Genomic DNA, 27,537 nt, shown 5'->3' on the forward strand with positions numbered 1-27,537 from the left:
TGGCACTTGGGTCTAGCTAACCTAAAACGTTTGCGCAGCCGAATCGGCTGTGTGGCACCCATTATGAGCAAGCCCAAAACAAGTAACTCTGCAATAGACATACATAGGTATATAGCAAATGGGTTATGACGTAGCAGTTTGCACGAGGAATACACCTTAAAGCCGAACAGCTGTACACTTACCACGCGAGCGTGTGAGCTCTTCTCGGTGCTTCTCAGTGCCGCTTGTACGTTCACGCTCCCGCTCTCGCTCTCGCTCACTTGTTCGGTGTGAGCTAGTGCGTGGGCGACTCGTTTCGCTGACACGCGTGGAGCGTAGCAATCGACTGCCTGATGCCGAGCCCGAGCTATGTTTGGCCGAATGCTCGCCGTTGTGCTCCTTCTCCCGGTGACGGCTGTGGTGATGCGTGCGTTTGCTTTCTGGCGTCGCATTGGAGCTGCTGCGCGGTTTGCTGCTCTGCCTGGATGAACGCTGATCAGTTGTCTCGTGACGTGTCTTCTCTCGCTTGGGCGTACGCATGCGTATTCGCTCCACGCGCTGCTTGCTCAATTGCTCATCCGAAGAGCCGCCTCCTTGTGTCATTGACTCACGCGAACTGGAACGCGAACGATCCCGTGGACAGCACTCAATGGATGACTGCGATGAGCTGCGTGCACGGGTCGGCGAGGGCGTCGATTGTCGTGAATTACGTCGTGCCTCCGAGGCGAAGGTGCCACGTGCGACACTCAAAGCTTTAGCATCGCCATTGTGAGTTTTGACCTTCTCATCGATGGTGGCCAAAGGCTTGGCACTGCGGCGCTGCAGCGAGCAGGAACGACGTCGCTGATCCTTGAAGGCTGCTTCATCGGAGAGTGCCTGATCAAAAAAGGTATTTACAGTTTATTAATTATAAGAATTTAAACTAGTTTTCATAGAAGTTTCGAGTCTATGGGATTTGATCATTGAATTCGATAGTCAATTACGTACAATCATATCACATTTCAATAAATTGTGAATACATCTTTGTGAAAATTGGAAATCTATCGCCTGCTAGGTGCAATAAGTTCCATATTTTATAATAAACTTCTTGCTAGGACTTATATAGTATATTGAATTGGCTAAAAAGCATTTTAGAAAATATGTTTTTCCTTCATTTGGCACTCCCTTGGTGGATTAATTTAAATCCATTTGGTTATGTTTGCTTAAGCTAAACCATGCTGACCTTCATTGTTTGATCAGCGTTGCGTGTCATCTCGCTGAGAATCTGCGCATCGCGTTGCAAATCCGTTTTGCGCTCGTAGCTGCCTGGCGAGGGCGACTTGACGCGGAATGTAGTTGTCAGTTCGTTGGCAATGTTCTCATAGAAGTGCTCCTCATCATCTTCGGGGAAAGCGTTGCTCTCATCGTTGGCCTGTGGACTGTGCCTAAGTAAATCGGGTCGATCGTTCAATAGCTGCCACTTGGTCGTGGTGGTTGTAGTTGATGTCGTTGCGGTGGTTGCCTCCTCGTTGTGGCTTAGTTTGTTGCGCGTGGGCAGCGTACGTCGTGGGTTACTGGGCGTAACGTGTAATTTGGTGGTCTGTGTGGGCGTCGGTGAATGCTGTACACCAAAGTAGGAGAGCTCGTGCTCGCGTAGCTTGCGTGCACCACGTGCCTCCTTGACAATTTTAAGGGATTCGCTACCCGATTCGTCTGCATTATCCGCGACCGGTGCTTGCGGCTGTGGCTGTACAAGCAGTGTTCGCGGTTTGGCCACGGGCACAAGCTGCCCAATGCGCAGCGTGGGCGGTGTGGGCTTCGGCTTCTGCAGCCGGGGTGCATGCAGAGCTATGTTCATCACATTTGACTTGGGCAGATCTGGAAAGGAGCATATAGAGAAAAGGAGTATTAATGTGGAAGTCAGGTGATGTTCAACTGCCTGGGCCCTAGACGCTAAGTAAACTCCTCTACCTGAACACGGCACGCCCGTCGCGCCGATGGCTTTACCTGTACGCTGTATCGTTTGTTCTTGCGCTTCAATCTTCCAGATGGTGCGCTTGGCTTTCAAGCGACTCCAGCTGCTCGAGTATTCAGTGCCCTTGAGCACTGTATCCTCGGGTGAGGAGCTGCATTGAGTGCCACCGCCACTGTCGCTGTTGTTGCTTTCACGGAAATAACGCTTGACCTCTTCATCGGCGCTGTCCTCCTCCTGATCCGCAGCATCATAGAGTCGCCGCAGCTGTGTCAGCTGCTGACTCACGGGTATTTGCGTATTGCCTAGCAGCTTGAGTCGTGGCGGTGCCAGCGGCGTGCGTGGCAGTGAATCGTAGAGAGCGCTGCCAAATAAATCGCTGCTGGTGATAGACGTAGTTGAGGTGCGACGGCAGCTCTCCTCCTGATAGCTATGCGAGCGCAACATGGGCGTGGGAACCACAATTGTGGGCTGTATCAAAGCGGACTCGATTGAGGCTATGCTCAGGCGACGCATGGCCTCATCGAATTCGCTCGCCGAGCGCATTGTTTTCATAATAAGCGATGTGGACTTGAGGCCTTCGTCCAGGATGCGCTGATGGGCGCGCAAGTCCTGCAGCAGCAGCTCCTGTGCGCTGCTGCGACGACGACCTGTGATGTGGAGATGTGCGAGAAAATGTTGTTGGTGTTTTGGCTTCTTTTGTGGTATGTATGATTTGCTCTTGGATTAGTGGCAGTGTTGGGAGGGATTAATTTTGAGATAATCATGACTGAATGCAAGAGTTATCTGAGACTGAGTTAATATATTTATTAATTGATTTTAATTAAATTGAGCAACAATATGCCAATTCTTGTTTTGAATTCATAAATGTTGTTTATTTTCTCATTGATTTAAACAATAATTTTTGTTAACCGTTTAATAAAAATTTTAAGCAGCTAATCATATTTTGAATTTTTTTTTAAATATATTTTAGATATTGCAAATTTAGAAAGTCTTAAATAAAATGCATACTTGTACCCTACATTGGTGTTTGTATCAAAATTAACATTTTTTAAGAATATGAAAATTTATTTAAAGTATTTAAAAGACAGATGGCAAAAAAAATAGATTGGGCGCCAAATGCCAAAACAAGAGCTCTAACAAGATTTTTAATACTCTATCAAAACTATTCAATTAAAACATTTTTAAAAGATGAAACTTAGCTTTTCAGTCATGATTTAGTTAAGTCAAATTAATTTGATATTCCAATTGATTCTTTCCAACACTGGTTAGCATTTGTTGTTTGTGTTTAATGATTAGAATGTTAGCGTTAGATGCGTAGCGTTTTAATCTTGGCTTAGTGCAAAGTAGAAGCAGCGGCTTGGACATGCATTACGAGATCAAGTTTTGATTATATCGAGACTAAACAAATTGAGAGTCAAGTAGAGGAGTTTACTACTGAGCCGTATAGACGCAACAAAACACAAGACACTTAAATAAGTACGAGCTACAAAGTTAATACGTTTCTCCAACAAAATACCAACCTGTTTCTGACCAATCATCAGCTCCGAGGCTCACATTGATCTTCGTCGAGTATCCATTCCCGGCTGGCGATGGCTGCTTCTGCTTATCGAACTGCCGCTGCTCCACAATCCGCACCCGTTCAGCAACCGATTTGGTGGTTATCGGCGAGTCGCCAGCGGCTGTCGTTTAAACAGGGAAGTCAATCAGTAAATGTTGTTTCAAATGTTTATTTCATGTGCAGTTACTTTAACTTGAAACAATTATTTTTAACTAAGATTATTATCATAAAATCAAATTTAAATATGATTTATCAAACAGATTGTAAAAGAGACTTTTTGGTTGGGTAAATGGTGGCTTTTAAATATTCGCCACAAAGGTCTAAAGATGTACAATTTGAAGGAGCTTTATTATATTAATTATTTTCTTCAATTCCTATTTATCTCTTTTCCTTTGTTTTATCACCCATATTTCCATGCATTTTCCACTTGTGTAAGCTGAATTTAACCGTGTTTGATACCGAAATGGAAGAATACCTTTGGTCTTAAAATAAAAATCTCTTACGATTAACTCGAATGGCATTCACTCACCACTTTCCCGACTTGGCGGACTATTCTCCCTGTTGTCGCTCTTGATGGTAGCTGGCACGCTCCAGAGCACATCGGCACTCTCAATATTCTCGCCCAGATGATAGGGTTTCGGCTTGACAGGCTTATTCTTTAATATGCCACGTATGTTGGCCAACTCATCTGTCTCATTGTCCGTTGTGTCCACTCCGCTGGTGGAGGTATAGCTATGTCTGGACGTGGAGCTGGTAGTCTCCAGCAGACTGTAGCGCGGCTCCACCAACGGCTTAGTTATAACCGTAACCTGTGTGCCAGCCACTGGCTGAGTGACTAGCTCCGGCGGCTCCATCAGTGTGGCACGATAGGCTACTGTGCTGGAGGCAATTGTTTTGTTGCGTACGGTTGGATCGTCGCCAAAGTGGGTAACATTGCTGCTGGAGCTGCTGCTGCTGCTGCTGGTGACACTGGCAGACTTGACCAGGCTCTGCAGCGGTCCGCTGGCGGTGCGTCGGCGTCGACGAAAGTTTTGCGTGGGCGGCGGTTTGCCATCGGTTTCAACAATATTGACTCGACCCGATTCGGCGGCAAAGTGCACCTCCGTTTTACAGAATTCGACGCGTTTCTGTGCGCTGCTGCGCTGCAGCTGACTGGCACTGTTGTTGCCGTTGCTGCCATTAATGGAATCACCATTGACATGTACCTGGAAGTGGGAATGAAAGTCGTTTAAGTTCAATGGAATTTGTATTATGGGTAAAATGCGCGGAAATGTTCGCATGCAACAATGTATATCGATATATCTCGATACATTTGGACACAATAAGAATCTGCGATATTTTATTGCATCGATAGAAACAAGAAAATAAATAAATCTTAAAATTACATCTACATAACTGATAATCATAACTGGCACCATTAATAAAATGCCAGTCGATTTATAGAAAAGCGCTTACATTTTCCACCTAAGTCTGTTGCTTTTTGAACTATGGCGCCAAATCGTAAATCTAATCGTTATATCGTTGCGAAAATAGTATCGATTAATCTTATAGGCAACTGTTGCTCTTCTTCTTACCTGTGAAGTTTTCCGTATATCGCGCCAAGTTTCCTCTACCGCAATGGAGTGCCGCTTGCTTAGCTGCTCCGCCTCGCTGGGGCTTGCCGGCTTGCCCACTTGTTGTCGGCCAAAGTGTATAATAGTGGAGCCGGCTCCATTGGCCGCAGCAGCCGCCGAACGCTCTGTGGGCGACCAATTGCCTAGCTGCTCACCCGAACGGCCCAGGCCGCTGTCCGTGGAGGCGTCCACACGGAAAATGCTGCGATTCTCGGGCGGAGACATCTTTTCAAACCCGTACGATTTTCGACGCAAATGCCACTCACTGGAGCTGCTGTCCTTGGGCCGCTGACGCGTTTCCAGGCTGTGCGTGTTGTGAACGACGCGAAAAGCGGAGGGCGTGGAGGGCGCCGGCACAGGCGCTTGCACCACCTCAACCGCTGCGGGCTGGGCAATGGCCTGATGCGCCAGGAAGTCCTCCTTGTACAGGCTCTCGTCTGAGAGTTTTTTTAGTTTGCCTCGTATCTCCTGCAGCGATGCGGCGGTGAGAAATGTGCTGCGTTTGGCCAGCTGTGGCTTACTGGAAGATTGGGCTGTTGCGCTCGCTGCTGCTGCCGCTGCTGCTCCCGCTGCAGAGACCGCTGCTGCTGTAGTGTTAAGTATGCTGTCCAGTGCGGCCAGATCGACGTGATTGTTGCGCATGGCCGTGTTGAGCCTGCGTCCGTTTTCCAGCTCGGCGCGTATGCGTGCCACGCTCACCGTGCTGCTGGGCAAATCCAATGGAAGTGGACGTGGCCTGGACTGTGTTTTATTATGATAATCCTGCGACTGAAAGGAGCGACGCAATTTACTAACGCGTCGCCAATCACCGCACGGCAGTTCCTCCTCTGTCTGCTCCTCGCCGCGCTGCTGCCAATCGTTGCTGAGATCATCCGTGGATATGGAGCGGGAACGCTGCAGGCTGCCAAAGCTGGCGGGCAACGGTGGCGCATAAACGGATTGGGACACCTGCTGGCGACGCTGGTGCCGTGCGCTGAGCCTGCAAGTGTTTAAAGCAGCGAACTCAAGCAAATAATGCCACAAAGATTTCAAATTTCAAATTGAATTTTGAAGCACTTACCGCAAATCTTCATCAACGTCGTCGTCGGCGGCGGTGGCGGCGTCATCATGATGCCGGAAACTTTCCAAATCACGACGCAGCGTTGGCGTGGCCACAGCGGCGACGTCAGCAGCAACGCCCACGCGACGCTTGCTGCTGTTGTTGTTGTTGTTGTTGGCCTGGCCATATAAGTCAGCCTGCTCCAATCGCTGAGGCCACGTTGATAATGTGCCAGATGATGATGATGTTGCTGTTGCTGCTGCTGCGGTGCTTGTTGTTGTTGTTGTCTGCCCAACAATTGCATGTAGGCTTATTTTGCCCGCATTTCTGTGGGTGTTGCCAGCCGCTGCTGCTGCTGCTGCTGCTGTTGCTGCTGCAGTTGTTAAATTTGAGTTGTTGCTGCTTTGGCTGGAAATACTCGAACTGCTTTTCTGTAAATGGTAAACAAAAGCATATTGGCTCGAATTAGCACATCTGTTATTGTTGTTATTGTTGTTGCAGACAGGCTTTAAGGAAGTTCTTCACTTTCAAGCTAAAAGCAATATAAATGGATTTCCGTATTATAAGCGCCTAAATTGTCTGATGGGCGTTTAACCTGTGATTGACATGTGCCTGGACAGCTGAGAATATAATGGAAAGACCCACTCCAGTGATCTTTAAAAGCTGAGACACAAAAGCATTGGATAATAATTAATAACACAAAACCTGCATGAGAAAATAATCCTATGGAAACTGAATGCTCACTGAACTAAGCTTGAATGCATCGTTATACGGTGAGTGTACTCCATAATATTAAAAGTTTTTAATAATACTTATTTATTAATTAATAGATATATAAATATAATTTTTTGCACCACTGAAAGGATTCCGCACTTAAATTACCCACATCTAAGCTAAAAAGTATGCATGGCATTAGATATCCATATTTCCGTATTATCAGCACGTAAATTGCGCGATGGGCGTTTAATCTTTGATTGGGATGTGGACAGCGTGTCGTGCTAAGCAAAGCGAACGTTAAATAAATATCTTAAATTCGAAAGCACAAGAAAGCAGAATAGACGTGGACTTAAATATTGTAAATGTTGTGAAATGGCAATAAGGTGAAAAACGCAAAAATGAGAAAAGCAGCTTTCAATTCCAGAAGTATTGTAAATGGGTAAGTTATTTATATTCGAAACGTACATCTAATTGAATTTTGACTTTAATACGGTGAAAAGGATCAACTTAAGCGAAAAGTGCAAGAAATGAAAATGCAAATGAGTAGAACTTAAATTATCTTCAAGGTGTCTTCATAAAAATCACTTTCTTTATAAATGTTTATTTTTGGGGAAAAAACATTTTATTATTATTTTTATATGTCGGTCTACGTCTCTGCAAGATTCCTTTTAATTATTTTTTTATATAGGAAATACTGAATTGCTTATCAATATGATTATAAATATTGTTGTATTTATACATTTTACATATTTTCCGTTGTTAACAAATTTTTTTTTTAAATTCCGCAATAAGCAAAAATGAAGAAAGCAATTTTCGTGTCAAGATTGATGGGCATGGCCATGTTCCTGGTGGGCGTAAAGCTCGGCTCGAGCTTCACGTCGCGTCTGCTATGACTAACCCGCTTGCCCCCCTCCCTCTGGAGAACCACTAATTAAACACTTTTTGCTGTTTGCCTAATGACCAAGCCGAGATTTAATTCGGCGCGTCGCCTTACCACGGGTGGCAGAGTGCCAGAATTTCCTTTGTAGTCATGACCCAAATGTCTGCTGGCCAAAATGGTTCGATTGCTGTTCATAAATTTGGCTTAAGTGCCAAATGCTTAATTGAGCTTGCCTATTAAACCGATTGTTGCCAGGCGCTTCATTTGAATCACATTCAGAGCGTGGTCGTCTGGCTGCGGCTGCGATCTGATGATCCATGATGTTTGGCCAATTGCCAATTTCAAATGTCTAAATGTGACATGCGTGCGCACATTTATTAATTTCTTTTGTTGACTTTGCACCGTGTGATTAGCGTTATTAATTTATGAAAGCTTACTAATAAATAAGGAAGAAATAAGTTGATGTTCTTGGAAACGGGCTACGTTGAACGCTTAGTGCATAATATAAATACTTTTTACATAAACAATTCTTGTATATGTTAGATGTTTGATCAGAATTTATTATTCTTGCTAATTTGCTGAAATAATGTTGGAATATTTTTCTTTTAATTTTCAAATTGTTTACTCTATTTCTATTCAAGAGTTAACATTTATTGAAGTATTCTGATAGCTATTTACAATTTAGGCATTTTCTATATATTTTTTTACTCAATAGGACTTCTTATTATTTATGCATTGCATTTTTGCCTAATTTGTAAATAGGATGAAAATGTACCCTTTCCATGTTAGTCAGTTTTTGGTAATTTATGTAAACATCATGATTACAAGACTTTAGTTTTCATGATTTCCTCTACTCGAGCTTTTCTCAAGCCTAACAGATCGTTAAGAGCCATTTTCGGTCATTGCCATGGCCGGGATCTCATTGCCCATCGCAGAGCAAAAAAAAAAAAAAAAAACAAAAAGGAAACAGAAAGCCAAAGAAAAGCAAACTAAGAAAAAACGAAAAGCAAACATAGCCGCATGCTAATGAGCCGCCAACAAGCGCATGAAAAATGACGGCCCAAAGCGGCGACTACCGCATTTCGGAGCCTGGGCAGGCATAGGGTTTAACGTGTGCGGGTTCGGGTTTGGGTGCGGGGTCGGATGGACAGGCGGTAGATAGTGGTTAGGCGGGCGGTGGGTACAACTTACCATTAGATTGCTCAATTTCAAACTTGGCGCAGTATCGAGTAACAAATTGTGGCCGAGTTTGTGCAAATGAGCGACGTCGTTGTCGTCGTCGTCGTCGTCGTCTGCGGCGTCATCAACGTCCGCATGGCCATTAATCACAACAAAATCAACATGATCATCAACCAGCTCCTGGCCATAGCCAGTGCTTGGCATAGATGCAGTCGTGCACTCGTGGACGACGCCAGCGTCGCTGCCATTATGTATGCTATCCTCACCATCATCAACATAATCATTATGTTTGTCATCGTCATCGTCGTCGTCGTCGTCGTTTCTTAGCTCACAAATGTCAACGCCTTGACTTGTTCGAGGCGCAAATAGCGCCATAGGCGCTGCGCCTGTGCTGCTGCGGGTGGTGGTTTTAGTGGATGAGGAGGTGGACCAACGGGATGTGGATGATGTCTTTTGTACTGTCTGTGTGCGTATCACCTGCATGGCGCCATTGGCGGTGCGCAGCACCTCCATTTGTTTGCGCTGTGTGTGCTGTGTGCCATTCGGCTGTGAGATATTTTGGGAATCTGATATCTGCAAAATCGGGCAAGAGAAAGAGAGAGAGAGAGAAAAGAGACACAGAGTGTTTGGATTTGAGTGATAGCAGGATTATGTGTGTGTTGGATAACGTATTTGGATAACAAGGTCTTAATTAATTGTATTATGATCGAAATTTTTTTGTTTAGTTTGTCAGTAAGATTGTTGGCATGTTTAGTAGGTCTACTCAATGGACAGCTTGAGGGCTGGCCCTACATGTAAGAGGTCAAGTTTAATTTATACTGATCGATAGATGCATTTATCAATTTTTCCATCCAACTACATTTGGCTATCTAAGTCAGAATATTTATAGATTTGTGCGATTCAGAAAAGGTTACTCTTTCTTTTAAATTACACTCATAACAAGTTTGAGTACTTTTAATTTACTCGACCAGCAGATACTTCGTGAATTACCCAAACACATTTCTTGTATTCTCATGGGTTTCTTAAAAATCCTTAAAATGTTAAATTAAAAATCATCATAATTTTTTAGAAATATTTGTTAGAAATAAATCAGGGAGTTATGAAGAATATTTATTGAGGTTTAAATTCTGCGTAATACGCAAATTTAATGATATTTGTGGCTGTCTTTTATATAAGTAAGCATGCAAATAAATAACAATCAATACAAATAAGACCTGCACATACAAAGACTTTTAACAGCCAATATACAAATGAGGTTGTCAAAATTGTATGCAAGTTTATTAGGTGTGTCTAATGGGGCGTATGAGTGTTGGCACAATACACAACCATACATAGTATGTGTAACTGGGGAGTAGGCGAGTAGATGGGGGGAGTGGCCCGCTGCTTTGTTAGCCAATGCACTTGAACGTCAAGTGGTTGCTTGGCTCTTATCTGAACAGCTGTGCGCGCTGGTCGCACACGTGACCAAAGCGAGCCAGTTACAAACCACTGAACCACTGCACCCTTTTCAACGTGTGCAACAATTAACAGCTGCTTTGGATCGTGCAACATACACACGCGTACATAGCTATCGGCGTTGCGGTTGTGTGGCCCAAAAGATCGATTGTAGCAATCGATTATGTCGATGATTTATAGCGTTCGAATTTTTATTAGGGTTCAGTTGGGCATATTCGTGTCAATGACCAAATCAAATGCATTCTCAATGCTCCACTTCCATGCAAATGCACAACAACAACAAAAACAACAACAGCAACTATTACAACAATTGTCCGAATCAATAGCCAAACATAAAATTTGATTACAACAAAAAGTCGAGAACAAATGTTCTTTGTTACATGAAACCACAGAATGAACCACCGATGCTGTCAGTGGCTATTGTGGGTTGACTCATAGGCTTCATGTTCTGACTAAGACAAACTGTGAGTATTGTGGTAATTGTGGTTATTGCAACCACTTAGAAGAATTTTATATATGTGGGTTAAATTTTTTCATTTTAATACCGATCGAAAAACTTTTCGTGACAGTGATAGCAAAATGACTATCAAATTATTATTATTTTAAAATCTTTTCAAAATCTGTTAAAATCTGGATTATGGGAATTCTTTTTAATCTTCCTTATCTTTTGTGCAATCTTTTTGATGTCAATAATATAATATTATTTTCCGATTAAATTATATTTGAGCACAGCCTATAGCAAATGCCATGTTCTATGCGCTTATTTAGCATATTTCAGTGTCAAGTTTCGCTGTATAACAAAATTAATTATAAAATTTAGAAAAAAATGTGAGTTAAATAAAAAATGTTATTTATCTTGAGAAATTGTATTCTAAGTGTATCGTGACAGTAAACTCTCTGTTTCTTTGGCTATGGTAATTTTTTGCCACAATTCGCCAACTACAATTTATTCCCAATCTTAGCTATCGCTTTCAGGACTGCCCCCAATGAGCTTTCATTACTGGATTTGATTGGCTTTGAGAGTCCTCAGCTGAGTCAGACCATGTTACCGCAGGCAAATTGCAAATGCATAATAATTTTTACGGCTCCCTTAAGTCACACTCATCCTTGAGCGGCAGCCAAGGGTACTCAATACCAGGTACTGGGTACCAAGTACCAGTGCCAGTTACCTGGTACCTAGTATGAGCCACAATTGCGGTGCATACATAAATTATAAGCAAAGTTTCGAACCCTTGGGGCGATGCACGTTCTGTCGCTGAGTTTCTCACGCCACAAAGGCAGACAAAAGAAGACTTGTCTTAAATCTCCTTTTGGCCAGGTATTACATTTGTTGTTGTTGTTTGTTAGTGTGTGTGTCTATCGATGACCTCTTTTTACCAGCGGAGCTGGCTGGAATGTATGTGTATAGGCTGCGGCTTTACTGTTTGCCCGCTAGAGAGTTTTATGGTCCCGGCCTGGCCTGGCTTGGCCTGGTCTGGCCTGGTTTCGCTTGGCAGCCGGGCTAATTAAGCTATGCCAATCTGCATGGCTGTTGAAAACTCACACTCCCCCAGGGGTCTGCTCTAATCAAGGCAGCAGCTGGCGCGTTCGCCAAAACAAAAATATATTTTGCCATGGCCAAACAATCAAGGAATCAGTGTCATGATCTCGAACTTGAGCCCCCATGCGGTCGGCTGGCTGCCTGGCTGATAAAACCAAGATCCCGCGCCTCGCATAGCCAAATTGAAAAATGCTCAATGGCTTTATGGCTGCTGCCTGTTGCTTTTGGCTCAAAGTCAAGTTGAAGGTTCAATGAAATGCGGCAGCTGCAAAATGCAGCTGGCTGGCAGGAAGAGGGGTACCCCGAGACGCGCATATATTACAAGTGTGCTCAGCCATGGTACCCAGAGCCCAAAGTCGTGATGATGTAGACGTTGTAGACGTTGCCCGTCTTTGCCGCCGCCTCTGTCTCGGCTCTGGCTTGGCCTATGCCAAAATATTTTCGCCCGGGCCATGCTTTAAACGAATTTAATGATGCTGCCCGCAACATCGTCGTCGTCGTCTTCGTGGCTGTCTCTGGCTATAAGATTGACTGTCTATCTCAGCTCTTGGCCTGCTCTGTCTTTGCAGTCTGTTCGTCTGTTTGTCTGTGTCAGTCTTTGGGCTGCCATATGCTCCATGTCTGCGCATGCATGTCGCCTTTTCTGGCGGCAGGGCTTACACAGATCGCTGCATAGACATGCCAAAGCGTTGACTCTTTTTATTTTTAGCTGGCACTGACTTTGGCTGCACTGTGGTTACGAAGCCTGCGAAAATGTGTTACTTGTTTTATTCACACAAATAACTCATACTTCTAAGCGCCTTTTGTAAATCCCTTTTCTTGTCTTCTATAAATGAAGTTCATACAAATAATAATGACATACGTATAAGAATATATTATTATTTTTGAATGTTTCTTAATATTTTAAATTAGTTAAAAAATGTAACTTGCATTTATTTTTGATTTTATAACTTATGAATATTAGCGAATATTAATTTAGTTATTTTCTAAATATAAAAAAAATTAAACTTATTTTTCTAATGAGGGTATATTATTTGATAAATTAAGAAATATTAATAATACGTTTCTTATTGAGTACATAAGTAGTATAAATATTTGAAGGTTTTATACATTTTCAAATTATATGCCATTCCATTTTCCCTGAAATTGAGCCCAGTGTGCTGCATGCTGCATTTTAAATTGCTTTCTGCCTAACAATGGCCATTTTGTTGGCCATGCTGGGTTTTAGCTCTGCGCCTCTTAAACGCTAATAATATACATTTTTATATGCATTATTTCTGTCACGATCTCGTTGGCTTTATATCTCTATAGAGCACAGTCTATGATCTCGCATATATGTATATTTATATATATATAAATGTATGAGTACCAAGCGCGACTACGAGTACTTATGGCTTGTTTGAGTACATCGAGTAAATCATATGTGGGCCCTCTCTGTTCATGACCGCATCATGGCCAAGTTGTAGGCTGCTTGGATGCAGTGTGTATGTATGCATTTGTGTGACTGTGCTGTGTACAGGAAATTAACAACTGGCGAAGCTTTTAATCGTAGCAAGACATGTCAGTTGACATCCTCAATTAGTTGCATGTAATTTACGAGCCAGTGGCCAGTAGCCCAAACGAACCGACTGGACTGAGTGCTGGTCAAGTTGGAAGATTTGCAGCCGCATCTTTATGTGGCGTGGCTGCGCGTCTCTTGGCAACCTAGTGACCCACAAAGACATCGCTTGCCAGCGTCTATGTGTACCGTTAGCCTGCATTCGGGCTGACTTGCCGCATGCCACGTCTGCCCCACGGTGATTGCAGCAACTGCCAACAGCAACAGCCAGCTTTGGCAAATATAAAAAAAAAAAAAATCAAATTCAAATTCTGCATGTTGCGCTTTAGCAAAAATGTAAATTTCTGTACAACTATCCATAATGTAAATGAAGCCAGCGCCACAGACTCAATTCTTGGAGCAGTTTGTCTAACGGTGCTTGGAGCTGGGCTGGGATGCGTCTGTTGTTCGTTCTGCCCTGGCACAAATCAAAGATCTCGCCAGTCAATTGAATTCTGTCGGCAAGTTGCCTTTGACTTTGTCGGCAAACAGACACAGCGGGATAACCAGTCAATAGACTTCACATTGTTATAAATTCCCACTCGGAACGGGCCAATCAAATGAACTGCGCGACTATTTAAACTGAAACTGACCACTGAAATAGCTGCAAACTTTAACTCCAACTCCAATTTCATCTCCATATTCCTTGCCGGCTTCATTTTCTTTTTCAATGGGGTTCTTTGATTGTTTTCGATTCTATTGATTGCCTCGATCGGCAGTTGGTCGCGCCAGCAGCAGCAGCAGCAGCAACAGCAACAGCAGTGGCAGCAAAGTTCAATCGCGATAAGTTGGGCAGCAAAATAAAAACAGCAACAGCCGCAACAACTTTCAGCAAGTTTCTATATACCCTGCAGCCATATGGTAAATGTAAAGGGCATTTGAGCTGCGAGGGAGTGAATGTAACAATAGATCACAAAAGGTCTTTGTAATTTTGTAAATTCACTAAATATTTCTAAAGATCTTGCGAAAATTGAATGTAAAGTCGTATGCCCATTTTATATTTGTTAATAAACGTGAATAAGATAGAGCAACTATTTTTGCAACAATTGTCAAGATTTTGCTGTCTGTGTTATCAGAAAAATAAAGTCGTCCCTATGCATGCAAGAAAAAGGAGGTAAATGAATTAAAATGAAAAATTAGTGGGGCTTATACCTTTACCTATAGCGATATTGCCCTCATCGTTATAGATGGTATTTTTCACACTTTCAAAATAATTTCAAATGAGGTAGCATTGAATATGCGGCATACATAAGTATATGGCATTTATTTAAAATCGTATAAGTTGTTAAACATAGCTCAGTAAAAGGTTTTATGCAAATTAAATAAGTCAAGGCTTTTAAATAATATGTAACATATATACTATAAAAACAATAGAAAGCTCAATAAACAGACGATAATATATGTATACAAAGCCCAATAGCTGAGAGTCAAAACAGTGTTGAACCCAAATACGCTTATCGAAAGCTTTTATAAAGTCAAATCGAAACAATTGAACGCCTAGTTCGTACATTCAATTTGTAGTGATTGGAGGCGATTGGATAACTTAACAAAAATGTCAAGAAATCTAATTGCATTCGCTTTTTTGTGGCTATCGGCATTGTGTGTGGTCCATTGTGAAAGCCTGGAGGGTCGAATATCCGCTTTGGAAACACAGCTCGAGAACAAGGACGAATTGATAGCTATGCTGAGAATCAAAACCATAAGCGAACAAGAAAAAATCGAACAACTAGAGAAGAGACTCTCCGAGTTTATGCTACAGAACAACAAATGCCAATTCTCCAGCTGCCTATGCAAATCTACCGATTTGCATGAAATAAAAGTTCCCGGCACGGAACCGTTTCAAGTTTCCTGCGACTCGACTTTAGCCGGATCCGGTTGGACCGTTGTTCTACGTCGTATTAATGGCAATGTGAATTTTAATCGCAACTGGCGAGAATATCAACAGGGCTTTGGCGATTTGCGGGGAGAGTTCTTTATAGGACTTGATAAACTGCATCTTATAACCAAATCGCAACCCTACGAATTGTATATATACCTGCAGAATTTGAATAATGAAACTAGATTTGCGCGCTACGACAGTTTTGCGATTGCTGATGACGATGCCTCATTTGAAATCACCTCTCTGGGTGCTTATTCGGGAAATGCCGGTGATGCGATGGTTCATCATAAAAATATGAAATTCTCAACATTTGATCTTGATAATGATAATAGCAATAGAAATTGTGCCGACGAAAATAGTTCCGGTTGGTGGTTCAACAATTGTTATCATTGGTTTGTATTTATTAGTTTCTTTGTTTATTAATATATAATTTATATTTGATTTTCAGCAATCTGAACGGACCTTATAACAGTGGATTTTATTGGTATCCATGGCAAAAAAGTGTGCTTAAATTTGCTCAAGTTATGATCAGACCAAAAGCTCATTAGAAGTTGTAACTTTATATCTGCACTTAATGAAAATTAAAAGAATGTGAATAAATAAAACTTAAAAAAAATGGAAATAAATTGTTTGAAAAAGTTTCAGAAAAACATTCTATATACATTTTCTTACATAAGACCTAGCCTTCTTTTTATATATTTTTGCTATATATATTTTTATATTTTATGTTTTTTTGGAATATTTATTTCTGTTATATTTTTTCGTATATCTTCATTTTTAATTTATAAAAACTAAATTAAACATAAATTTCAGATAGTTGATTTAAGTATTAGTTTTGTTTTTAGTAACATGCGCTCCTCAAATATGTAAGATATAAATTAAATTAAGTGGCGGAAAGGAAAGAAGTTATGGAAAATTTAAAAATCGTGCACATACAATTTTTTTCATGTATCTGGTGTCACATATATGGAAGAAAGTAAAGCACCTATATTTCTCAAATAAGTTAAGTGTGAACTTGATTCTTAGCTGCATGTTAAGTGATTATTAAATTGACCTTAAAACAGAAACCAGAAAACTATAGAAAAAAATCAATTAAAATCGAATGCTTGAAAAGCAATATGACAGCAACAAAAACTTTGTTGATTTTGCTTTGCTAATTGTTATCAGAACTCTTATTGAATTGATCTCAAAACTGACACAGGTTGTTCACTCTTGCGCCCTACGATGATGTCATTGCATTGGTATTAACTTTACAGAGTAGTGTTTTGTAGAGTATTTCGGAGAAACTCAATTCTCGCAGCCAAATAAAATACGCTCGAATTGTTGAACCGCCGTCCGGCACTTGAGCAGTGAACTTGAGTTGGCCACACGCACGACTCAGGGCATGATGGCACCGGCTTTCGTCCCTCGTCATTCGGCACTCGATACTCAATATTCGATACTCAATGAGCAAGCAAAATCTGGTGTTGAACTGTGGTCCGTCTACCGTCATTATAATTAACCGACAAATTCTAGAGCAATCAATGGCAACAAAATGTATAAAAGCATAGCCCAAAGACAAGTGAAATCTGAAGAGCGCGCATTAATTACCACAGCGAGGTGTGTGCATAGATGTGTGTGAGTGTGTGGAAAGGTAAAGGTACAAAAGCAAATCAAAACAATAGCAAAATAAACACTTGCTGATATATTCAAGTGACTTGGCCATGCGTTTGGCTCTTGCTTGGCAATTATAAATGCGAAAGATTCGTACGTTTCTTATTTGTATCTAACAAATCGATTAATAAGTGGCACAGCGTGTGTACCTTATATCTGTGTGAGCAGAAGTATCTAAGCAGCTCATGCGTGCGACCTGTTAATTATGCCCGAGTGAAGATGGTCAACGCTGATGCAGTTTCTCGATCCGGCAAAGAAAAGTTCTCTGACACACAAAAGCCAAACCGTCAGAATACAAAGTATCTATCAAAGTTTTTGCTATGCGTAGCTAACGGTTTGAACCGCATGCCCAGTGACATCAATGGAATCTTTGGGTATGGATAATTGCTTTAAAGCTTAAAACTGTAAAATCTTAATTGAAATCAATTTAGCAGTGAGTGGGTAACCAAGCTGTCTAGCTACTTTCTTTGATATAAGACTGCTTCTTCTAAGCACTTGAATGATATTAAACAGTCTTTCAAATTCTTTCTCTACATGACCCATTAACAAATCAACTTTTTGTATAAAAAAATGTTATGACAAACGCTAAATTTGTATTTTCTATATCTTGAATGGCTTAAGTAATTATGTATATTCATCAGCTTTCTTATATACATATAGTTTTTATCCCTGCTTTAAGTTTCCTTAAAGATAGGTAAAAAAAATTCATAGCTTACTTAACTCTCTTATTGTTTTAGTAATGTCTTTTCATTGGATTCTTGGGGGCTGGTCCCAATTGCTTGATAGCTAAATAAACTATTAACTGATTAAAATCGAAAGGCAGCTAACCAAACTGGCAATCAAGCTCAATCAGTCGATAGCCCAGCCCGTTGCGGAGTGCACTAAATTAGTAGACGCCTCTACATTTAGAGTGCTGCAGCCTGGAGCGTGCCTTTCAATTTCATTTTAATGCTCTTGCCCATTCTTACCTAAAAGGCTACACTGACTGCAAACAAAAGCTACAACAATTAGTCCTCCACCTAGGCATCAATCAGAGCTATGGTAACGCACGATGCACTGTGAGAAAATATGTTGAAATTAAGGATGCGAGGCAAAGATTCGATTATAAAAGAACAGATGAAATGTCTATTATAGCATCTATAGCTTTTGGACCTTGATTCTGTCAGTTTTCTTGCGATAAATTGCATAGTATATAAAAAACAAACGTCATTTCTGAAGAAAATCAGGTTTTGATTTAAAATTTCACGGACTGTCGTAACTGAAAATGTAATATTTTCACAAAATATTAAAAAGCACGAAAATAAATACAATTTATCCATATGGATAAATCAATTTGTGCTACAGGCCATGACAATGTTTTGGAATGTTTTTATATAAACATATTTACAGAATCCAGCTATAGACTAGAGAGCTTTTAACTTAAGTCCAAGAGAACTTAATTCAATCAATTTTCAATTTTTTATTTGTGCATTTTCTCTGGGTTGTATATATGCCTGTAGTTCTCTTTCTTACCTTGCCATAGCTGTTCAGTGGTCCATTTATCCAGCGATCTGCCTCCAAGCGGCCGCTGAACAGCGCTCCAGTGTCCGGATCGATGCGTTGCCATTCACGCACCTCACGCTGAAACGGGGAACGGGAACCGCCGTTACCGCCGCCGCCAGCACCACCGCTGCCACCACTAAGATGATGATGATGATGGCTCTGACTGTGATTGTTTGTTGTTGCCACTTCCATGTTGCTGTCTGTGGTTGTTGTTGTTGTTGTTGTTGCTGTTGCTGCTGCTCCTTCGTGCTACTGTGCGCTTTTAATTTGCACGCTCGACGCGCTCGAGCTGCTCTTGGTTGGAGTTGTTTATGGTATGTTTTGTGGTTGGAGGGCTGCTGCACTGGCTCCAGTTCTCCAGTTCAGGCCCCAAGTCGCTCTGTCTATTCGCTTGCCTATTTCAAATTATTATTTATTGTTATTATGCTACCGTCTGCTACCTTCTACAGCCGTTTTCGTTACTAAATTAATGGCAACTTTAATTTATTATCATCATAATCATTTTCTCGATGTTCTAGCCAAGCTACTGTGTAGCACCTATCTCCCTACTTCACTGCCTGGCTGCCCAGCTTCTATGCTAACTATAATAATTTTCTTTGCTTTTCCTTTTTGCACGCTTTGCTGGCTGTTTGCTTTTATTTATTTTTATATTTTTGCTATTATTACTTTTTTTGTTCTTGATTTTGTTGCTTTCACGGTCCAATTTGAGCGCATGTGTGAGTATGTGTGTGTGTGTGTGTGTGTGCTGAAATGACAAGAGCAGAGAAGAAAGAAATTTTGTTAGTTAATTATATTGCAAAGTGTGAAAATATATTTTGCTTTTTATTTGCTTTGCCGGAAACCGAGTGCCTTGAACTAGCTCGCCTGAAGTCACAGCCGTGCAGATTTCTAATTAAATTTGTGGCCAACGTCCAGCGGATGTGTTAGATCCAGAGGCGCACGTTGTTTCCAACCATGACTGTCAGTTGAAGCTGTCAGCACTCGGCGGATGTCACAGTCTATTTCCGCTTGGCTTACCAGCCGCTTGTAAACTACTTATTTCTGTCAGTGTATATTTATGTATGTGTATGTTTTGTTTGGGTACTTAATTTAATTTGCTTTTGATGGTCTGACAGTCGGAGAATCGTCTGTCCAAAATACCAGTACTTGTCGCAATGACAGCACACATCCATTTATTATTGTCAAACTTGTGCAAGAATATCATTTTTTTTTTTTGCTTTGGCGTGGTCAACGACATCGTCTGGCCCATAGGTGACCATATAATAACTGTGGTTAATCATTCTTATTTACAATATAAATTAAATAATTTTCATAAATCATTTTACATAAATATATACATTCAATTGTGTAAGATAATATCAAAGTATAATTTTATCAAGCATAGCAGATTTGTTTTTTAAATGTTTCCATGACATCAAATTATCTTATTGATCCCTAAAAAACATTAAGAATTCAAACAATATATTAATTGATATATTTGTTCGTAGTGTTTTAAATCACATTTTGCAGATCTTTTCACCAGAGAGCATATTTTATTGATATAAAGGATTTGCTTACAATACCGCAAACATAGTCCCACTGTGCACTGTGGCGCTGTCAAAACAAGTGTTCGGCCGGCATTAACACTGAAACGCCAGTTTGCCTAAATAGTAAACTGAATTTAGCACAGAGACCGACTTGGCGCTGCACTCTCAGACCCACTTTGTACACCAACTAGTCCGCTAGCTCCCCCTATTTCCCCGTTGGTCAGCTTGAAAGAAAAGCAATTTTACTGCATATTTAATGGGAGAGGCAATGCGGCGGCGATGCCGGTCCGCTAAATAGTAACTGTTATTTAGTTTTTCTTTGGTTTTCTTTGGCTGCTCTTTGCGTGCGGAGCAGAGTAGATCGCTGCTCAGGCATTAACTTCCTCATATGCGGACAAGGGGCATGACAATAACGCTGGCGCGAGTTGGCCAACAGAGCACAAGATAAAATAAAATAAAATGAAAATAAATAAAATGTGAAACTTGTTTTCGCCGTTGAACTTGCACTCGTTTCGGTATTGGCCAATTGCGTTGTGCTAGTCTCTTTAACACTTGGCAAGAAATAAAAGTTGTTATTATTTACTTGCTAAGAAAATGCTTGAAATTTGTTGCACTATTTCACTCGCGAATGCGGCACGCAACTTGGCCAAAAGACATTCACATTCACATTGGACACGTTTTGCCGGTTTTACTTTTGGCTTGAATTCTGTTTGCGGCTCACTGTGTTTGTGTGTTTAAGCGAGTGCGAGTGCGAGCAGCTCTTGATTGTGTTAATTAAATTTTAATTATGCGTAATTATGTATAATTAGACTTCAACGCTGAATGCTGTGCACCACAGCGTTGCCAATTTATTTTTCCCGTTGTGTTCCTGGCTAATCGCTGGATTTGATTTGTTGGCCTTATCGCTGAACTTGTCATCGCCAAAGGTTACTACCACCGAAGCATTATTTAAACAAATTGTATGCATTAGTCGTCCGAACGTGTATTAATTGCTGCCTATAACTTAGCCGCCCAGACTATTTAGGCAAATGATAGGGGCTAGTAAATATAAGCTTCATATGTGTGTGCGTGTGCTCGGCAACATTCTAAAATGTATTTATCTCTGATATTCTTCTTTTGTAAAAGGCATTTCTTTTCACCTCTCACCCGACTCTTGAGGTGTTTTATCTGCAATCTTTGCAATAACTTTTGAGCTGCGGACTTAATAAATAAATTGTTTCAGGTGGAGTTGTGATATATGTCAACAGAAGAAAAAAGACACCATACCAGGTATTTCCAATAGTAAAAAAGAAATGTGGCATTTGAAAAAGCACAGAATAAATACAACAGTTTGTTAAGTTTGTTTGAAAATAGATAAACAACCCAGGCTACCATATGCTTGTGTTCGTTAATATTGACTTATTTTGTTTTATTTAAAAAAAGTTGCAAATGATTATATTCAAGCATAATTTTAATATATATACTACGTAAATAGTTGTTATGCTTAGGCCCACCAGAGAGCGTAACCCATACAACTTTCCAGTTATGTGGTTTAGTTCTGGACTAGTTCGCCAAGTAACCACAAAACCACATTGCCACCCGGAGCCACTGGCAAACGTGAGACGTTCAAGTCTAGTTTGTAATCATAGCAGACCTTTTATGAGCATGTACAGCGCCAGCTATTGCGAAGGTCAGTGCGCATAATAATAATATTACGATAAATTTCTTTCTTTTTTTTTGTAAGTTGTTATAGTTTCATAGTTCGGTTTTGACATTCACTCAGCTGAAGAGTAAGCCGAAAAATACCGCAAAAAAACTATATAAACAAAAATATAATTTATATTCCATAATTACTAAAATGAAAGTCGATTTGCTGTGTGTGGTTGTGGCTGTACCTGAACTTGGATTGGGTATATAAATGTATTGGGTTTTTTTTTGCATTTGCATATCAAATCGATGCGTAATAGCGGAGCAGTTGAAAATTTGCCTAAAAATATTGTTTGCTTATGTAGGTTAATCCGTCTTTTTAGGTTTTGTGTTACATTTGACAAATTAATACGCAAAAATTGTTGCTTGTATATATTTCTTTTGCCTTGCTGATTGATTTATTTGTTTGTTTAAAAATAGCGCTAACGTGTGGGTTAAGTCGTGTAAATATGCTTGGCCGTATTTATTTTTAAACGCAATTTTGTGCAGGCGTCTGACAGTGGCATTGAAAGTGCGTAAGTAAGTTACAGATAAAAAGTAAAATAACTAAAAATATGCCAATTATTAGGCCTATGGGTAAAAAGAATCGATTTCAAAATCGTTGGGGCCCAGTTTAGTTATTTTCAGCGCGTGCGCAACAAAAATCGTGCAACAATTGACCGATATGCAAATCTTGTTCGTTTGCAGTTGTTCACTTGTTGGACTCAAAGATTTGCATAATTGGCGCACAATCGTATGTGTTTTTTTCGTGTGTTCTTATTTGAATTTTCTCAATACAAACAGAAACAGAAGCACGCGCGTGTCGGACCATGCGTCAGTTTGACAGCCACCATAAATACTAAAGACTTAGGCAACAAACTTGGTTGCAAGTGTGAAAAAACTTCGGTAGCAAGCAAGGCGACAGCAATCAAAAACTGGATATACATAAAAAGAAAAAAAAAAACAAATAAATATCTCAGTGCTATATATCAATTTTTGCTGCAGATTTGTCGATAGCTAGATAATTTTAATGACATAAAATGTTGCAACATTTATGATATTCGTATAAGTTTTACCCAATTCACTGGTAAATAAGCTAAATGAAAATTCTTTGAAAAAAGTTGTTAATTGGTATAGCACGCAATTTTAATAAAATACCAAATGTTACCCTTTTTAAAATTTTAAAATTCCCATTATTCTGAAATACGCACATATCTTTTAATTAACGCTCAGCAACAATTATTTACTTCCTTGCTTTGTCAGTTTTTTTAAGTTTATTCTTATCTATACTCCTTTCAGCATTAATCTTTGACTTCAAACATTGGTCGATTCTTATACATATATGCACGTACAATATACATGTCTCAATTTTCAGTATCTGAAATCTCTTTGATGTTTGGCACAATCTTTCAGCAAAACTCTTGCTACAATTCAATTATAAATACTTTTTGATTAAAGTGCCGCACATTAAATAGCAACGCCCCGTACTTCAATTGATATATATATGTATATACATATATGTATATATATATGTGTATGTATATAGAGCTGGCTATATGCATACACTCACATATATAAACCGCAAGTTGGCTGGCAATTTGTGTGCTTTTGTGCTTCCGTCTGCGTCATTTTATCCATATTATAAATCTAACTCGATACCAGAGGCTGTGCCAATGTTGTTGTTGGTTTTATTAAGATGTTTTGTTTGCGGCTTTTTTCTATTGGAAAATAAATTCATTTTTAATATATTTTTTTTTACAATTGTTTCAACTATTTTGTGGTCGCCGCATACCGCAATGCTTTCGTTTAGCGTCTGTTATTGTACACGCAAATGTTTCTTTTGGACTCACTTCGACTTCCGCATAGGTAGCTGAGGGTGGGGGGTGTGGCTAGGCAAATGCGCAAATCTTTTAATTATATGGCGCATTATAAGGCGACCCGTTGAGCACCCGCACTTGCTGCTTGTGGGCGTTCTCCTGTTATTTGCATTGATTAATTAGTTAAATGAGTCAATTGCATTTAATTAAGCGACATTTATTGAACACAAATTTATGGCTTTGTTAATGTAATGTGCTGTTAGACAGTTGTAAAATGAATGGCAACTGGTTTGCTGCACGTTACACGCGGACAATTCTCTGCATATTTTTCATTGCCCGCCTTTGTCTTGCCAAATTGCAAACAAAATTACATAATTGAGTGTGCCAAAAGCGCAGACAAAGTTTTCAGTATATTTGTTTGACTGTTTGGTACAAAAGTTTCCACCTTTCAGACATTCACACTCTGCCCACAATTCCAGCGAAAACTGGTAATTGTTGTGTTATAATTTATCCGAGTTGCTGTTGTGACAAAAGTAACAGATATATTATAGACAGCACTATATCTTCCGTCTAATGAAAATTACATTTTATGATTTCCTGCAACGCCTACTAAACTGTGCGTGCGTGTGCTTAAGTGTGTGTTTGTGTGGTGTCAATTTCACATATATCGTATGCGTAATTTCGCATCGCCGTTGCGTATGCGTAATGTATCATGAAATTGGAGCCGACGCTTGTGTAATTTCCCGGGTAAAAGTGTTCAGAAAGTGCGATGTGAAAGTTGGCGCTGTGAAAACCCTTTTGGGAAATCATCGCTCACAAATTGTTGATAATTTACGTTAAGTTTGCTCTGCTACCGTTACTTCTTAACACTTGCGCTTGACTTCATTTCACGGGTGTAGTTGTTGCTGTTGTTGTTTTTATTTTCGACAATAAGTCAAATATTTGCGCTCTTGATTAGCAGCAAAGCTCAACAAAGCCCCAAATGACAGCTATGTGCGACTCTTTTTGTTATTTGTGTGCCCATTAAATGTGAACAGTCTGCAGATTTTGGTTTGATATGCAAAGTTGGGATATTTAGTTGATTTTTCAATAAATGAACATTTTAACATAACTTTTTACAGCTGTGTAAAATTTTTAGTATATTTAGACAAATCGTCGAGGTCAAACGTCTCCAAAAATACGAACTCCAAAATATATTAATTAAATATTTAATTAATAAAAATTAGCTATTTGCGTTCTATATTAATATATAGATATATTTCATGTACTGATTTATCTGTTTATATTTATCGAATGGATTGATGTGATTTTATCAGCATGTACCAAAATAAAAATCTGGCAATTTGTTAGCTATGTACTTTCACAAATTAAGCAGCTACTCTTCCACATCTGCTCACTAATTTCCTAAAATTATTCGTAATATGCTCTGCTCAACATGATAATGATGACGCAGCCAGCTGCGCCGATTATTTCCGCATGCAACTGAAAAATTGCACTGAAATGCGAAACAAAGAATAAAAATTGAAATTATTCGACCGAAAGCACAAAACAGAACAAACAAAGAACCAAAAACAAAAAACAAAAAAAAAAAAAAACAACCGAATAATTTGAGCTGTCAAAAAACTGACAGACTGACGAATTGCCTGACAGTTTTTGTTTCCTACATATATTTGTGTTCCTAAATTTATGAAATGCATTTCGAAATTGCTCTCAACTGTGTTTCGTTTCTGTTAAGTTTTTGCGTGGCAAAGAACTGACGTACAATTAGATTAACCGTTATGTTGTGTAATTTTGGACAGGCTAACGGCACCAACAATATATTTGAGCGGTAATTGCGCTTTATTAACACACAGATCTTCCGAGCTCTGGTACAAGTTATATGTCAGTTTAAACAAAAGACTTAAGCACCGAACTTGCTGTAACGGGCACACAAAAAATAAAGCAAAACTTGTTAACTGGCAAAAACCCTTGCGATTTCTTTTATATTCAACAGAATTTGTGAGTCATTACGCAAAAGCCGGGGAGTATTTCATGACGAAACGCAAACGCACTTCGAACTCGATTTACATAGCGAGAATATTTATACATACAAATACGTATTATATATTTTCTTAATTAGCATGACGTTGTGAGGCCTCAGACAACGGCATATTTTGGTTACCCGGTCAGAAACGCCCACGTATACGATATACTTATGTATAAATGTTAATGTATATACATACACATATACATTTATATATTTTTATAGGTATGTACAAGTACGATTTATGCAGCTGCTTTTTAAAATTTAATTTTTGAGCTGCCTTCTGGGGACGGGGCTACAATTAAATGGCCATCATGCTTAGCTACAGCTACACTTGCACTTAAATAACAGGTTTTTGGCGCATCTACATAGTCGCATGATTCGTGTGTCTGTTGCTTTAGTTGTTGCTGTATCTGTGTATCTATATCTGTAAATCTGTCCGCCCTGCGTATGCGACTGACATCGAGTGTCATAACTTGAGCAGCGCTCTAAAACTAAGACTGGAACGCCTTCAAAGTCAAGTTCAATGACGTACTCGCCATGAGGTACTTTAAATGGTTGTGAATGTGCCTGTTTTGGCTCGCCAAGCGATAAGATTAGACTTGTATTTGTACACAAACAAAATGCTGACGATCACATATGTATATGCACATGCACACTGTCGAAACCTTATAACAGCAACTTGTTAACTAATTTATGTGATAGGGCTGATTGCAAACTGTATTGATTTGCATATCTAATAGGCGATAACTGCTGCTGATGCATATAATTATAAGCCAGATATAAAGGGGTAAATAAATGTTTATAGATTGTATGAACTTTTATGTCATTTAACTAAGATTGAACTCCCGCCCGTTTAATGAGTATTTTTTGGTTGAGCGTCAATTGCCGCAAGTATTCTCCCCTTAAATAAGTATTCAGATAAAGATACTGAGCGTACTTGTAAAATTACGTTTGATAATGAAACAAACCGATATATAATGAGAACACTTTAAGCCTTTGAGGCTGAGTTGTGAATTTATTATTTAGTTGGGCTGAAGTCCCGGCGGTACTGCAATACCGGGCCAACCCTTGACAGAGGTGGAGCAAGCCCCTAGCACTTCGTCAAATTTCAAAAATCAGTTTAACATTACTTGTTCTCCAATGGAGAAACTATCAGATGTTAAGCTGATAAGAACAGATACTACACTTTGATCTTAGCCATTAGGCCGAGAAGCGATAACTTTTGAAGTGTTTCCTAAAAAGACTCTATACGCCAGTGGCTATGACCAGTTGTGAATTTTTAGAGAAGCACGTGTGTAAAAATAAAATCATTGCCTACTTAGAGGTGGATTAAACACACCTTTCGCTAAATAATTCCTTAAGAGTTTAGTCGTAATTGGGTAAGATTCTTGACGTTAGCTTTTCTCTCTACGAGTTTATTAAATCTGGTATATTCATTCATCGGGAATTTTTTGTCGCGTCCGGCTGCATATATGCAGGGCCTATTAGAAATAAATTATAAAATCATAATATTTATTGGGCAGATTAAAAACTGTTGAAAATTTTCTATATATCAAGAGACTTTGTCGTGTTAATGCACATCAAATGTACGACCTTTAGTTTTTATTTGGTTGATGCTGATCCACTTTCCATGGCTGCTTTTCCCTCGACAAACTGCTGTCCATCAACTGTCACTTAAGTACTGCCAATTCGGGCGTTTATCGCCATTTCTGTACTTTTCTTTTCCATTTGCCATTGATGCCACACTTTCATTTGTATTGTGTTAGAACAGTTGAATAATGTGCGAAATTTGCTTTTATTTTTACGGCCATTTGCCAGTTGACAATAGACCAAACAAATCTTTAACTTTCTTTACCTAAACCCAACAAACGACTTTCATGTTACCCACTATGCATATAATTATAGAGCACCCAATGCG

At 39.9% G+C, this 27,537-nt stretch overlaps 2 protein-coding genes, 1 long non-coding RNA gene and 1 other non-coding gene across 15 annotated transcripts in view; 2 read left to right on the forward strand and 2 right to left on the reverse strand.

Annotated features, from left to right (window-relative positions):
- Positions 1–27,537, reverse strand: part of LOC6633982 (platelet binding protein GspB) — a 46,613-nt gene that overhangs the window by 3,800 nt on the left and 15,276 nt on the right. For 5 of the 11 annotated variants that reach the window (XM_032437574.2, XM_032437573.2, XM_032437571.2 and 2 more), the window contains exons 2-10: positions 18,556–18,980; positions 8,932–9,492; positions 6,165–6,574; positions 5,066–6,083; positions 4,021–4,696; positions 3,454–3,612; positions 1,966–2,580; positions 1,202–1,836; positions 183–855 (exon numbers count right to left, since the gene is read on the reverse strand). In XM_032437574.2, coding sequence (XP_032293465.1) covers positions 183–855; positions 1,202–1,836; positions 1,966–2,580; positions 3,454–3,612; positions 4,021–4,696; positions 5,066–6,083; positions 6,165–6,574; positions 8,932–9,492; positions 18,556–18,777 — 4,969 coding nt within the window. In that variant the 5' untranslated portion in view covers positions 18,778–18,980. Of the gene's footprint in view, positions 1–21; positions 89–182; positions 856–1,201; positions 1,837–1,965; positions 2,581–3,453; positions 3,613–4,020; positions 4,697–5,065; positions 6,084–6,164; positions 6,575–8,931; positions 9,493–18,555; positions 19,331–27,537 lie in introns of all 11 variants that reach the window. The other 6 variants (XM_032437576.2, XM_032437572.2, XM_032437579.2 and 3 more) reach the window with 6 other exon arrangements.
- LOC26531009 (uncharacterized) overlaps positions 6,463–27,537 on the forward strand; it is a 94,025-nt gene continuing 72,950 nt past the window's right edge. The window contains exons 1-3 of one of the 2 annotated variants that reach the window (XR_004304343.2): positions 6,463–6,583; positions 6,645–6,916; positions 6,974–7,299. This is a non-coding gene — a long non-coding RNA (uncharacterized lncRNA). The remainder of the gene's footprint in view (positions 6,584–6,644; positions 6,917–6,973; positions 7,300–27,537) is intronic. The other variant, XR_001449851.3, reaches the window with a different exon arrangement.
- On the forward strand, positions 15,019–15,997 carry LOC26531429 (fibrinogen-like protein 1). The gene is made up of 2 exons (XM_015169912.2): positions 15,019–15,782; positions 15,839–15,997. Exons 1-2 carry the CDS (start codon positions 15,064–15,066, stop codon positions 15,936–15,938), a joined length of 819 nt encoding a protein of 272 aa, XP_015025398.1. The 5' UTR covers positions 15,019–15,063; the 3' UTR covers positions 15,939–15,997.
- LOC6633980 (U2 spliceosomal RNA) lies at positions 26,641–26,836 on the reverse strand. Its single transcript, XR_049232.2, has one exon. It is a non-coding gene; the product is annotated as a U2 spliceosomal RNA (small nuclear RNA).

Source organism: Drosophila virilis, chromosome 4 (assembly GCF_030788295.1).
Source record: "Drosophila virilis strain 15010-1051.87 chromosome 4, Dvir_AGI_RSII-ME, whole genome shotgun sequence".
In the NCBI taxonomy this organism is placed as follows: domain Eukaryota; kingdom Metazoa; phylum Arthropoda; class Insecta; order Diptera; family Drosophilidae; genus Drosophila; species Drosophila virilis.

Bases quoted from the DNA above. Each gene is read 5' to 3' on its own strand.
- LOC26531429 (XM_015169912.2), top strand. From the start codon at position 15,064: ATGTCAAGAAATCTAATTGCATTCGCTTTTTTGTGGCTATCGGCATTG. The intron at 15,783-15,838 runs GTTTGTATTTAT...TTTGATTTTCAG, and splicing joins TTCAACAATTGTTATCATTG to CAATCTGAACGGACCTTATA.